We start from the raw sequence: 14,708 nt of genomic DNA, 5'->3' as shown, positions 1-14,708 counted from the left end.
CTCCTATCCACTTGGACCTCAAGAAACCATCAGGCATAGGAACTAGGTCTTACTTCAGAGAAGCTTCTCACCAACTGCAGGACAGCTTAGAGAAGCTCCAGGACCCCACTGGGATATCTCTGGGATCCTGGGGGTCAAGTCCCTTGCTCTTCGAGAACCTAAAATCTACTCTCTTCCCTTCATGCTTGTTCTACAATTTGTTTGGAACAGACTTTGGGATAAATTTGACCAACTCAATGAAGTAGGTCAGAAGTGAAAGATCAAATTCTGTTCTACAGGCTGAGTAGTCGTTTGGTCTGTCCTTTATTACCTCCTCCTTCCAAACTCTAAGGCAGGGAAAGCAAAAGAAGGTGCCTTGGTTCCCCTTGTCCTTATGCTTGGCTTAATACAGAGCTACACCACCACCAGAATTTGACAAGGAACCCATCTCTTTAGGACAGCTTCCTAAATCTTTCCAGACTGAGTCTTCTTAAAATACATGGCCCTGCTTCAGAGCCTGTGACTCTAGATATACTCCCAGCCCGACCCTGGGCCACTTGGGCTCCTTGGAATAGACACCGCCGGATCCTCTGCTCAACACACTTCATTGCTAAGGACAAGGTGATGCACCAGTTTTCAAAATAATTTGGTTTATAGCGTTCATACGTAACAAAAAAACAGGAAAGTATTATAAATCTGATTCTTGTATACACAGGGTACAGGTGTGAAGCCCTTCAATCCTGGGCCCAGGCAAACAAATTCATGAGGAGCAAAAACCTGTTTAACCCCTTCAGCATTGCCCTCTAGTCCCACCCCGCCCCTCAAATCCATTCCCTCCCATCCCCAGACCAGAGGCAAACCTGCCCCTGGCCACCAGTGGCCCCAATTCATCTTAACCCTCCCAGCCCCTGCATGATTGCAATTTCATGTTAACAGAATCACCCACCAGGCTCTGCCTGCTTCCATCATTAAGATCCCACTTCATGGTATGCCCCACCACACCCTTGAATACGGTGCCACACGGACACTGTGCCTAGAGAAATGTGGGTAACCCATGTTACCCCTATCTTCTTCAAGAGAGGGCAGAGAGGTGGCATTATCTCAATACTGCAGCTTTGCCAGCATGCCCTTGAGGCAGTTCAAGGGACAGATGACACATCCATCTCCAACCAACCCCAGGGGGCCTTATTCAGCTCAGCTGACGGCAGAATTTCACATTTTGTTTGCCCTGGATAGGCAAGGAAGAAAGTAAAGGCCAGGAGCTGGCAAAAGCTGGTCCAGACCACACGCGCGCGCACACACCCACACACACCCACACACACATAAATACAAAAGGGGGAGGGGAGAGGGGCAAGCATCAGCACCTCTTCCTGGTTGGTGCAGGTGATCCTTAGGAAGCTAAGTCCTAGGAAAGGAATAGGGCAACCAGTCTAGCCAGCAATAGTCGACCCCAATAGAGACAATGCAGCCATAGCATTCCACTACTCAGCCCTTAAGCTGGGAGCTCAGCGGCTGTGGCCATGTGTCCAAGAACGGCTTGTCCCTTCACTAGAGGAGAATGCAATGAGGGTGGGTGAGAAAATGATGGGGTTGGTTATTTCATTGCTTTGCATTTTAAAACTTCATTTTAGAGACTTCAGAGTTCCAAATGTCTGCTGTACTGTGGAACCTCCAGAGTGCTCTCGCCTTGATGGCCGGGAATCTCTTGGCTCCTGGAAGCACCTACTCCATGATGGCCCGGTATAGTGCAGGCTCAATGTAATCTTCCCGGTATCTTGAGTTGATAACTCGTTGCCGTTTCTTTTCTTGTTTAACCTCCTTCTCCGTGAAAATCTCATTGAAGCGCATGTCTGAGGCTACCGACTACAGAAGAACAGGCAAGTCAAATGAGTACTTTGTGTCCAACCACTGGAAGAAAAAAAGGGGCACATCCCTGCCTTGTTCCCTCCCTCCCAGATAGGAACTGAGGGTACACAGAAACCAAACTCACCAGTCTAGACTTGACTCTCTTGGGAAGCTCTTCATCCAGCGTGTACACGTCATCTCTCTTAACAACAAGCTGTGAGCCATCCTCAAACTCCACCTACCAAGGAAACAGAGGCCTTTGGCTAAGATATCCCTGACTCTCTCCCTGGACCACCATGCACAGAGGCAATTTCCTATATTCACAGGAAGAATTCAGAACACTGAAGGAGTGCCATGTTTGAAGCCACATCTGGCAGACTGGACAGAGGGAAGCCCCTAGCTCTGAAAGAATTGTTACTGATCCCTGAGCTCTCCCAAGAGCAAGGACACACCTCTGGCCCAAGAAGAAGCACTGAATTAATCAAGTACCTCCCCAACCCCCAGCATAAACCTTTGGATACCTGGTACATCTGGATGGGATGGGAGGCCACAAACTTGGCTCCATAGACTTGGCCGTCTGTCCATCGCACCTGAACAACTTCCCCTTCAGCAGGAGGACCCAACTGGAGACAGTCCTGACTCTGAGGGAATAAGGGAGAAGAGTGAAAGGAAGGTCCACCTGAGCATGGTGATAACCATCTACGTCAGGGAAGAATGGACCAGGGCAAATTCCTGCTCCTATGAAAATACCCAAAAGATACTTTTGCTACATACCAAGGCAGGATAGTAATCTTAAGGAAAAATACTATGTAACTGAGTTGTGAGGAAAAAGACTGTGTAACTGAGTTGTGGGTTGAGGCATCTGCTCTTTTCATAGTACATAAGCTTTATTTGAAAAAATGATTGAATGACAAACTACGGTTATTCAGACTTGGCTATTGGCAGACATCTTGAAAATGAACAAGGTGAGCCTGTCACTAAAACAAACAAACAAACAAACAAACAAACCTGAGCTGCCACTGATAAAAATCTTAAGCTTCAAGCAAAAATTAGAATTTGAAGAACATTATATCACCAATATGAGCTTGAAGCTTCCCAAAATTTCAAGGTTTTTCTAAGATTAGTCATACAAATGAATATATGATTTTGATACTATATAAGAAAATTTAGCCTGACTAGGTGGTGGTACAGTGGGTAGAGCGTTGACGTGGGATACCGAGGACTCAGGTTCAAAACCCCAAGGTCATCAGCTTAAGCACAGGGTTGTCAGCTTGAGCGTGGGACCAGACACGACCTCCATGGTCACTGGCTTGATGCCCAAGGTTGTTGGCTTGAGCCAGGGGCCACTGACTCAGCTGGAGCCTCTCTCTGCCACAGCCCCAGTCAAGACACACATGAGAAAGCAAGCAATGAACCACCAAAGTTGCACAACTATGAGTTGATGCTTCTCATCTCTCTCCTGTCTGTCCCTGTCCATGTGTTTCTCTTGCTCACTAAAAAAATAACATTCATGAAGTCTACACAGCCCATTGCCCCAATATGTATAATGTTATAAAATCACACATAGGTGCATTGTCAGTGCAGAAAGGCCAATGGATTTGAATGTAAGAGTATGTGAAGTCCATTGACCTGTTTAGATTCCACACTGTAGCTAACTTTTAAAAAACTACCACCACTTGTTGAGTTTTGGTATAATATTGAAAAAGAACCACAAATATCTGAAAAGTATTCCCCCCTTTCCGATTATATGTCTGAGACTGAATTTTCATATATATATTTCTTAAAAGCTTTTTTATTTTTATTTTTTTCCCAGAGACAGATTAAGAGTCAGAGAGAGGGATAGATAGGGACAGACATACAGGAAAGGAGGGAGATGAAAAGCATCAATCATCAGTTTTTCATTGTGGCACCTTAGTTGTTCATTAATTGCTTTCTCATATGTGCCTTGACCGGGGGGCTACAGCAGACTGAGTAACCCCTTGCTCAAGCCAGCGACCTTGAGTCCAAGCTGGTGAGCTCTGCTCAAACCAGATGAGCCCATGCTCAAGCTGGCGACCTCGGGGTCTCGAACCTGGGTCCTTTGTATCCCAGTCCTAAGCACTATCCACTGCACCACCACCTGGTCAGGCAATTTTCATATATTTTAACCAAAACAATAAATTGCAACAGAATGGAGATGTAACATTTAAGATATTTGCAAAATTAAAAATGGCATTCCTGCTAGTATTTTTTGTTTTAAAATGAAGTTATTTTTCATTAAAAATGGCTTATTTATATCAATTAATTTTTAATTTCTAATAGAGTAAATACTAATAGAAATAACCCATAATACATTGGCTCTTTGGGGTCCTCAGTAACTTCCGGAGATCATTTATTCCATAGATTAAGAGATAATATACCACCTACTTTTCAGAGCTGGTATGAGACAGAAATACTTGATATAAAGTACTTGGCATACTGCAGAGCTTAATAAATCATAGCTATTTTATTGTCATCAATACTGTTACTATCATCTTCACTACCTTATAACCAATGAATGTACTTTTAGCAACTATGTTGCTAATGTGGCATAACCTGATTTGTTAAAAAAAAAAAAAAAAGTGGCTCAACCCCACTACCCTGATACTTAGTCTCACACAATAAAAGGCATGTATCTTTATGTACCAATGTTTTCAAGTTTTGGGGGTAGATACCCAGTAGAGGGATTACTGGGTCATATTGTACGTAGTTCTATTCTTAATTTTTTGAGGAACAATCATACTTTCTTCCATAATGGTTGTACTACTTTACATTCCCACCAACAGTGAATGAGTTCCTTTTCCTCCACAGCCTCTCCAACACTTATTACCTGTCTTGTTGAAAATAGCCAATCTAACAGGTGAGGTGGTATCTCATTGTAGTTTTGATTTGCATTTCTCTAATAGCTAGTGAAAATGAGCATATTTTCATATATCCATTGGCCATTTGTATTTCTTCTTGGGATAAGTGTCTGTTCATGTCCTCTTCCCATTTTTTTATTGGACTGTTTGTTGCTGAGTTTTTTTAGTTCTTTTGTTTATTTTGGATATTAGCCCCTTGTCTGAGCTGCTATTTGAAAATAATCACCTCCCATTTAGTTGGCTGTTTGTTTTGTTGTCAGTTTCTTTTGCTGTTCAGAAGCTTCTTAGTTTGTAGTAGTCCAATTATTTATCTTTGCTTTTACTTCCCTTGCCTTTGGAGTCTAATTCATCTAAATTTATGTACTCTAGTTGACCAATGTCACCCTGTTAAAATTAATTATCTAAATAAATATAAATTAATTCATTAAAAAAAAAAGAGAGAAGAAAATGCAGGGTAGAGAGTAGGGAAACCTGAACTAAGTCCTGTACCGAGCCAGGAAACCTGGGATTGGGTCCAGGCAGGGCCATGTGTCTCAGGTGTTGATGAGATAAGCAGGCCAGGGTATGTCCAAGTAGTTTCAGCTCAGCCCGAAAGCCTTCCTCTAGAAAGAACCAAAAGCCAACACCATATGTCTACTAAGAGGGCCCGGTAGAAAAGACAGTTGGATAATTTTCCCAAATTCACACAGCTACTAAACACTGCAACTGGTACTGGCACATGGGCCTGATCCCAAAGCCTGAGTTCTCTCACTCCAGTAGAATGCCTTCAAGGGTAATTTAAACTGAAATATAAGCATGTTTCAAAGAAATGCAGAATGTGTTGATTCATATGAGTTTCTAGAGGAAGCACAGTACCCTAGCAGCACATAATTTCATTTGCACAGAAAGACCAATGTAAAGATTTCTTTTTGTTCTGGGAACCAACTGATGAAACCATGGGCTTGACTAGAAAGGCAGGCCCACAACCAGTCTGCCAACCAGACCTAGAAATATCCCAGTCCCAAACTGCCCAAGCAGCTCCTTTCAGAAGTTACCACTATGTCCTCAGGATACAGATTGTCGCTGAAGGAGCCATCATCAAAGTTGACTTCATAGAAGGTCTCAGTGGTGAGCCTGACCACCTCACATTGGTAGAAGCGACCATTCTTGTGCTTGCTAATGACCTTCTGGCCTGCAGTGATGCTCTGCAAGGCCCCCTTGGCACGCTGGAAAAAACAGAGGCTTGGGTTACTCCCACATTGGCTTGACAGGTCTAGCACACGAGGCCCAAAATCAACTAGATCATCTTTACCAGGGAAAAGATAGCAAAGGAATGGAATAGTAAAGAGGAGTATGAGATGGGAGTTGAAACAGGTCTTTCCCGATATCTATACCCCAGCCAGGACACTGTAAAGAAACTACTATTACATTTTCTTGCATAAAGGTAGCTCCTCCCTTTTCCTAGTCGATAGTTGTCTTCATAACATACTTAGTTTTACTTGAACTCCCTAAACAGACTTTTGTGACTTCCCTATGTGCTGTCAGGAACTGTCCAAATATAGCTCCTACTAACGCACACAATTTAAGATACACATCCAAGTAGACATTCAACAGATGATCTGAGGCCCAAGGTCCCCAGACAATGCTCCATACAGATCTTAACACTAGTTCTACCTCATGGCACAAAGATTGAGATTCCCTGGATGTCCTCAGCTGCATAAGACAATTGGCTCTCCACTGTAAGGGCCCTGCCATCTCTGGGACCCTCAATCACCCTTCTTATTCTAACTCACCTTTGATGCAAATGAGATCACAGAGAATCTGTGGCCTCATGTCCACTCCCTCCAAACTGCCCTAGCACTGCACTCTAGCCATGCTGGCCTCCCTGCTATTCTTTGAGCATGTGTGCCAGTGTGTTTCCACCTTGGGGTTTTTGCACTGCTGTTTCCGCTACCTGAAATGCTATTCCCCAATTATTTGTATGCTGACTCCCTCACATCCAAATGTCAACTTACTAACACTGGTCCTTACGACCTCTTCTTCCACTCCTCTATTCTGCCTTATTTTTATCCATTACACTTCTCCCCATCTGATATATTATAAATTTGTTTCTTTCATGACAGGTAATAGATGCCCATAAATACGTGAAAATGAATTAGTGAAAGGAATATTCAGCCCTGGACAGGTAGCTCAGTTGGTTAGTGTCGTTCCAATACACCAAGGTTGCCAGTTCAATTCCTGGTCAGGGTACACAGAAATGAATCAATGAATGAATAAATAAGTGAAACAATAAATCAATGTTTCTTTCTTCCTTCCTCTCTCTAAAGTCAGTAAATAAAATAAATACTCAATAGTACTCCCCCCATTTCCTGACAGCAGTAGCAATCTATGGCTATCCATTTAAGAATGTGAAGTACAACTAGTAATCCAAAAATCACTATCCTGTTTCATAACAAAACTGCTATTTCCCTACAAGAGCCAGGACTCACGCTATCTTAAGCTTTTCTCTCCAGAGTCTCATTCTTTTTTTTTTCCTCTTTCAGAGTTCCTCGATCTTTATTTGTAGAAGTTATCCAATAATTTCTTTAATTACATCGCATACTTTCTGAGTCCATTCCTGAGCTATTCTGTTGTACTTTTCTCTGTTTTGTAGATCAGAGCAATCTCAGGCACTAAGGGATCATCTGGATTAGGATCACACAACAGAGAACAGATGGACAAGAGTACTTTTGAAATAGTTAGTGCTGGAGACCACTGTGATCGTAGAATATTAAGACAAATGCTGCCATTACTGTTAATATTTGGATGATAAATTCTTGTTGTAAATGCAACCTTAGGTGGTTTGAAGGGGTAATCTGTTGGGAAATGAATTGTCAAAACAAATACTCCACCCTGATAGGGACTGTCGTTTGGCCCCATTATTGTAGCTTGCCAATGGAACATATCATCTCCAACAGGACCTGCTGAACACTGTGCTGGGGGGAGGGGGGGGGGGTCCCTTGCCAGGTCATTCAATTCTTTGTGGATTCTCTTCAAAGCCATCCTGAGAGGCGGGTGGCGGCGGCCCCCAGGGCGGGGACAGGGACAGGGGAGGGACGGGGAAAAGGCGAGGGGGCACGAGGCCGCCTCGGTGATCGCAGGGTGATCGCAGGGTCAACCGAAGGAAGATAGCTTAGAAGGCGGGACCGACGGAGGGCCGAGCCCCACTCGGCTCCTGAGCTCGTCCGGCCTCTTTATGCGCTGCCTTCGGAGCAGCAGCCGCCGCCGCCGCCACAACGGAAGGGGCCTCTTCCTCCTTAGCTCAGCACCGCCTCTTAGGCCGTCGCAAATCCCTCCGCTAGGAGCAAGAGCCCATGCGTCGGGCTCGGCTGGCGCCTTCAGTCGGACAGCCAAAGGGACTGCCTGCCTGCTGCAGGTGGACCGAGGGACGCGCGGGAAGACAGCGGGCGATGCCGCTGGGGTGGGGCCGCCCGAGCGCTGGGTCTACCATTCGCGCGCACGCGCGACAGAGACCGAGAAAGAGACAGAAAGGGGGGCAGATAGGGACAGACAGGAAGGGAGAGAAATGAGAAACATCAATTTTTCGCTGCAGCTCCTTAGTTGTTCACTAATTGCTTTCTCATATGTACCTTGACTGGGGGGCTACAACAGAGCAAGTGACCCCTTGCTCAAGCCAGCCACCTTGGGCTCAAGCCAGTGACCTTTGGGCTCAAGCCAGCAACCTCGGGGGTTCGAACCTGGGTTCTCTGTATCCCAGCCTGACGCTCAATCCGCTGCGCCACCACCTGGTCAGTCCAGAATCTCATTCTTACATTGATTATTTTCCCTTTTCCTAAGTCCCTACCCCACCCCAATCCCCTGTCATGCTCAGAAAAATACCTCTGTGAAAGAGGAAAATCCATTCAGCCAACAAGGACTTTTCTATGATCCCAAATGGTAAAAGAAAAAGGGTTAGTTGTGACCCAAAGCTCCACCTATGTGTTCCCACTTCAGACCTCACATCTCTCCTACACTAATGGGTCTCCCTGCCTCAAATTATTATTCCTTCAATTCTTGAATCCACCAGTGTGGCAAATAAAAAAATGTAGCTCAGAATCATAATATGAGGACAGTTCTTATCTAATGACAGAATAGCAGTCCCGAGCCTTCCCCCTCTGGAGCTGCCTGCCCTTCAAGTATCATCCCTACCATGATCACAGAACCAGTCTTGCATATTCATTTTTCTGAGACTTGTCTGTTCTGTTCTGAAGCCTCACAATTCCTACTTACTATTTAAGACCCACTTCAAATGCTACCTTCTATCCCAGGGGTCCCCAAACTACGGCCCGCGGGCCACATGCGGCCCCCTGAGGCCATTTATCCGGCCCCCGCCGCACACCCGGAAGGGGCACCTCTTTCATTGGTGGTCAGTGAGAGGAGCATAGTTCCCATTAAAATACTGGTCAGTTTGTTGATTTAAATTTACTTGTTCTCTATTTTAAATATTGTATTCATTCCCATTTTGTTTTTTTACTTTAAAATAAGATATGTGTAGTGTGCATAGGGATTTGTTCATCATTTTTTTATAGTCCGGCCCTCCAACGGTCTGAGGGACAGTGAACTGGCCCCCTGTGTAAAAAGTTTGGGGACCTCTGTTCTATCCAAACCCTTCCATAACTCCCCCAGCTAAAATTACATGTATCCTTCTCTGAGCTTCAAACATTTAGAAAACAAAATCTCCACTGTATGGTGGTTGACGGTTAACTGTTGGGAGCTTTCCCCATCAGTTCACATTCACAGAGCTTCTGCTATGTCCCTGTCACTGTGTTAAGTATAAAGATACTCAGATTAATAAAATGTGGACCCTCCAGGAGTTTATCTTGGAGGAGAGGCAAACAAGTAAACAGATAGTCAGAAGGAATCAACCTCAAGCAGTTTGGAACCACTGGATTAAGCAGTACCAGGCAGGGGGTAGAGATAGACAGGAGCCACTTCTCAATCCTTTACTCATTAGCACTCTCCATAAAGCATAATGCCTGAGGAAATATTTGCTGACACAATCAACGAACAGCTGGCAGAGAAAATGATCCTGCAAACTGTCAGGAGGATTCTAGAATGGCAGCTTCCCTCACCTCCAGATTAGGAATCCTATGCCGAAAGCAGGTAATGAAGACGACAAAAGGCCAGTCATCTGGCTGCATCATCACTCCTGCCGCCTGGGCACAGCTCACGTGGAAGGCAGTTGGGCAACGGCCATGAGAACACTGCACACAGCAGCCAGCAGTTCTTTTTCTCCGCTTCTTACAGAAGACACATTTCTACAACACAGGGGAAGCAAGCCAGTGAGTCCAGGACCTACCAGTGCAGTCTCCTCTATCACTCCCCTACCCAAATGCCAAACCAAAGCAGGAGTCAACTTCCTTCCCAGACAGGAAGGCACACACACCTATGCTGAAACTCATGTCTGGTTACTGGTGTTCTCATTAAGTACTTTTAACCAGAGAGTAAGTATCACAAAACCCAAAAGTAAGGGCTGGCTGCTGGGCCAAGCACAGGTTGCCCTCCAAAGTGCCGTGAGAGTTGTAAACAGGATAACGAAAGAGAGTCTGTGAGCCCATCTTGTCGTCCTTACCAGCTTGAAGCGGGGCAGGGGAATTTTGCTCACATCCACTGGACTTCTTTCTGCAATGTTGACAAATCTTGCTTCCAGAATTGCCACAGCACATGAGACGTGGACCCACCTGTCAAAAAGTAAAGGCTGCCTCAGTCACCTCTGGCTTCAATACCCTGTGACCTTCTCATCTCACAGGGCCCACAGATGGTGCTGAAACAGGTCCCCCCACACTGCCCTGGGTTAGCACAGGGCTGAACTGCTTACAACACTAACTTGCTCACAATCTGTTGCAAAATGAGCAGAGCTAATTAAGTGTGGCAGGTTTCGGGGAGTGAGAATAAATTAGAGAGCTCTATCTAGACCTCTTTTACTTTAAGTGCTAGGTGCTTCCTCAAAGTATCTCCAACTGTGCCCCCATCTGCCAGTAATCACAGCTTTCCCCTGCAGGCCTTTGCTCAAACCTTTCCCCGGGGCTGCAATGACCTCTCCCTTCTGCTCCCCTCATCCACAGCAGGCTTATTTGTTAAGATCTGGCCCAAGCATCCACTTATTCTGACAGGTCTGTTCAGTGGACATCTTTAGAGCAGTGGTCCCCAACCCCCGGGCCGCGGACTGGTACCGGTCCGTGGGCCATTGGGTACCGGTCTGCAGAAAAAGAATAAATAACTTACATTATTCCCGTTTTATTTATATTTAAGTCTGAACGATGTTTTATTTTTTAAAAATGACCAGATTCCGGCCCTGGCCGGTTGGCTCAGTGGTAGAGCATCGGCCTGGCGTGCGGAAGTCCCGGGTTCGATTCCCGGCCAGAGCACACAGGAGAGGCGCCCATCTGCTTCTCCACCCCTCCCCCTCTCCTTCCTCTCTGTCTCTCTCTTCCCCTCCCGCAGCCGAGGCTCCACTGGAGCAAAAGATGGCCCGGGCGCTAGAGTGGCTCTGGTGGCAACAGAGCGACGCCCCGGATGGGCAGAGCATCGCCCCCTGGTGGGCGTGCTGGGTGGATCCCGGTCGGGCACATGCGGGAGTCTGTCTGACTGCCTCCCCGTTTCCAGCTTCAGAAAAAAAAAAAAAAAAAAAAGACCAGATTCCCTCTGTTACATCAGTCTAAGACTCACTCTTGACGCTTGTCTCGGTCACATGATACATTTATCCATCCCACCCTAAAGGCCAGTCCGTGAAAATATTTTCTGACATTAAACCGGTCCGTGGCCCAAAAAAGGTTGGGGACCACTGCTTTAGAGGATTAAAGTAAGTTCTGTACATTACAGGAAATTGTCATGCCCCAAGAGGAGAACTAAGATGGTGAAAGCACTGAAAGTCAGGCCAGGTGACAACCTACACTAGATTGTGTTAGGGCTACCGGGAGCTATCTGTAATATTTACACGGCTACTACAAGAGTAAGAACAGATTTGTTTTGCATGGCCGTCCGGGCAGAACAACGATTATAAACTAAGGTGGGATGCTCAAGCAGAGCCCTTTCCACTGCAAATACAGAAGCAGTTTAATAGCGCTATCCTATAGCCGTGAGGAACACGATGACCTCAAGTAATATCAGCAAGTGCCTTTGAAGGAGTAGGAGCAGAAGGCAGAGTGGCCCTCTATCTGGAACAGCAGGAAGAGTTCCTGTGAGGTGGGTGGCCGGACAGAACATAGCTCCGCGTTCCCAAAGGATTTTAGCTGGAAGCAGGATATTGACCATTGGTTGCTCGGCTACCTGTGTGTACCGTACCCCACACTGCCAGCTCTTCCAGAGCAAAAACTTTGTTCACTTTATGTTTCTACCTCAGAACAAGCAAGCCAAGACCAAGCACAAAGACTCAGCTCAGTAAAAATGAGCTGCCTGACAGCTGAGAATCCCACCTCTAAGCTAAGGTGCCCAGAAACTTCTGTAGGTTTGACTCAATAGTGAGTAGGCTTGGTGAGCTCTGCTCAATGTCCCATTCTCTCCTCAAGAACAACTGCCCTCATTCCAAACAGCAGGTCTGAGCCAGGGACAGCCTGCCTGCAGAAGAGTGCTCCCTAGCCCCAGCCAACGAGGTAACTGTCCTCACTTCCAGCCCACAAAGCCTCCGCACCATTTTGACAGGATCCTCACACCCTTGAGAGCCCATCTTAGCTCCTGCAAAAGGAGGACATTACTTACATCTGCCTCAGAGGGGAAGATGACCTTGGAAAGGACTGGGACTTCTTGGCTCTCCTTGGCATCCCACTTTTATGTTAGTCTTGGAAATACTACTCCAGCTCCAAAGAATGTGCTTTCTAAAACCTCATCAGTCATTCTGATGTACAGCCACTGCCCTCCGAGTGCCTCTGCACGCTGCTTCAGAACTGCACGTTCTGAGGCACTGCTCGGAAAACTCACCTGTCATCATTTGCTCTCTGCAGGGCTCCTCCTCGTAATGAGCATAAACAGCAGTCCTGCCAAGAAGGGAGGGGAGGAAAGTGGTTACCACCAACTCATTAACACCCCATCTGCTTTCCCCTTGACTTCCTCTGAGCAACTGTAGTCTCCACATAAGAAAGCAGCCAAATGTCATGTGGACTTTGCCTATGCAGCCCCTATAACCAGAACTCCTCTGGAGGAAGACGGAGAGGCCACCTGGGGCTGAAGTGCACCAAGTATTCACTTGACATAATACTCTTCATTGTTATTGTTAATAACAACTATAAGCTGTCACAAATGACACTCTGCTCGGACCAAAGGCACTGCAGCAGGGCTCTGACTGCCACCTATGTACTGCCAGGATTCAGGGGGGAGGGGTATGGGGGTGATGAAAACTATAAAATGAACCATCTGAGCCCCATTGTGGTGCTCCAACTCAGTGGCTAAGTTCTTAAAAGGGGGTTATGGTTCATCTACAGGAGGACCTCTGCTTGGTCCTGATACCACGGAGCAAGCACAGCTTCCAGATTCTACTCATGCCCTGCCACAGGTGGGCAGTAACCACTCTCACTGTCATGGTGACTTATTCTGACAGTCCTCACTCTCTGATCACGACGTACCAGGCCCTATGCAGACTGTTCCGGATATGAAGTCCACAGGAAATAGTCTGGCCCTGAGCAAACTCCAAGTCTCACAGGGAACAGAGTAACAGTGTGAACGCACTCACCTCCTCCAGGGCATTGGCTGAACAACGAGAACACATCCAGTCTTCTGAGGCCTTTGCAGGGGGGACCCCATAGCAACCTAACAGGGATACCAAGGAGAGAAAATTAGACTCAGAGGCCAGAGTCAGAAGGAAGATTTATAGCTCTTTTTCATATAGTATGTCCCAAAGTTACAACCAAATCTTACAGAAACCCCTGAATTCTAGAGTCAGGGCCCGCAGGGTTCAACCTCACAGAGCCAGAAACTGTAGATTCACTGGTTCAAACACCTAATGAGTAGTGAGAACTAGTCTCTTTCTGGTATCTGAACCAAGGAGAGCACAGAGCTGACAAGGAAAGCACGGACCCCGGAGCCAGAGGAAACTCAGACGCCATCACAACAATCTCCCCAGGGACACATAAGCAATCTTTGCGCTGGGGGAGTGGGGAGGCCAATGGGGGTAAGGGCTTCCAGTGAGAAGACCCACGGCCCCTTCGACAGGAGGCAGAGAAAGGGTGAGGCACTCACTGGCATGGACCCGGACACTGCACTTCTTGCAGGAAACTAGAATGCTGGTGCCATCCTCCTCCAGGTAAGGCGTGGATAGGTTGATGTCTGTGCTGCAGCCAGTCGAGGTAAAGCACATTTCTGGAATCAATGGCTTGGTCCTCTGTTTCTGGGGGGTTAAATCTGGAGCAGTTCCACAGTTCTGACTAAGGCCTCCAAACTCAACCTAAGGAGAGAGCACAAGTGCACACCTCAGTGAACATGCCTGTGCTCTCGGCTCTTCACCTGCTCCATCAGCAGGAAGCTGGCTCTCTTACTGATACGACTATGGCTACAGCTCCCCGGTGCACAGCCATTATCCCCAAGTTGCTAATTGAAGTTACCTCTAACGACTCAAATTCAATTTCTCACAGCAGCATCAAATAAAGGCCCCAAGGGGACAACTGCGAAAAGGGAGCGAGGTAAGAGGCAACTGGGATTTCAATCTTCCCAAACAAAGTGGTAATAAAATGCACTGCGATGTTAGCAAGGCTGCTACTGTGGGCTCCCCTGTGTGCTGCACCGCATGGAGGCCCCTCCCAGGGAGATCACCCACAGCAGGTGCTCCCCATGGGCCAGCACTGATTTCCTCTTGTGGTCCATGTCCACAGGTCACCTGAGCTGCAGCCCAACCTGCGATTCCCGCTCGGGGACCCTTCAGGAAGAACATTACGTCCACGTACTTCTCGACAAACATCTGTCTATGAATATCTGCTGGCTTTGCCGCTGGATGGCACTATCACCACATTCCAAGGATGGCACCCAGAAATATGTCAACCTTAAGCTTAAGCCACTCAC

The 14,708-nt window shown here is 46.7% G+C and overlaps 1 protein-coding gene and 1 pseudogene across 3 annotated transcripts in view; both read right to left on the bottom strand.

Annotated features, from left to right (window-relative positions):
* Positions 1-599: 599 nt before the first annotated feature.
* KDM4A (lysine demethylase 4A) overlaps positions 600-14,708 on the bottom strand; it is a 47,009-nt gene continuing 32,900 nt past the window's right edge. For all 3 annotated transcript variants that reach the window (XM_066376073.1, XM_066376074.1, XM_066376075.1), the window contains 9 exons: positions 13,893-14,097; positions 13,387-13,463; positions 12,639-12,694; positions 10,294-10,402; positions 9,794-9,979; positions 5,738-5,908; positions 2,346-2,465; positions 1,970-2,062; positions 600-1,842 (listed from right to left, as the gene is read on the bottom strand). In XM_066376073.1, the coding sequence (XP_066232170.1) occupies positions 1,702-1,842; positions 1,970-2,062; positions 2,346-2,465; positions 5,738-5,908; positions 9,794-9,979; positions 10,294-10,402; positions 12,639-12,694; positions 13,387-13,463; positions 13,893-14,097 (1,158 nt within the window). In that variant the 3' untranslated portion in view covers positions 600-1,701. The remainder of the gene's footprint in view (positions 1,843-1,969; positions 2,063-2,345; positions 2,466-5,737; positions 5,909-9,793; positions 9,980-10,293; positions 10,403-12,638; positions 12,695-13,386; positions 13,464-13,892; positions 14,098-14,708) is intronic.
* Positions 7,292-7,825, bottom strand: LOC136400049 (ubiquitin-conjugating enzyme E2 D2 pseudogene; annotated as a pseudogene).

Source organism: Saccopteryx leptura, chromosome 3, assembly GCF_036850995.1.
Source record: "Saccopteryx leptura isolate mSacLep1 chromosome 3, mSacLep1_pri_phased_curated, whole genome shotgun sequence".
NCBI lineage: Eukaryota > Metazoa > Chordata > Mammalia > Chiroptera > Emballonuridae > Saccopteryx > Saccopteryx leptura.
The sequence above is the reverse complement of the archived record's forward strand: the minus strand, read 5'-3'. Positions and strand labels throughout refer to the sequence as shown.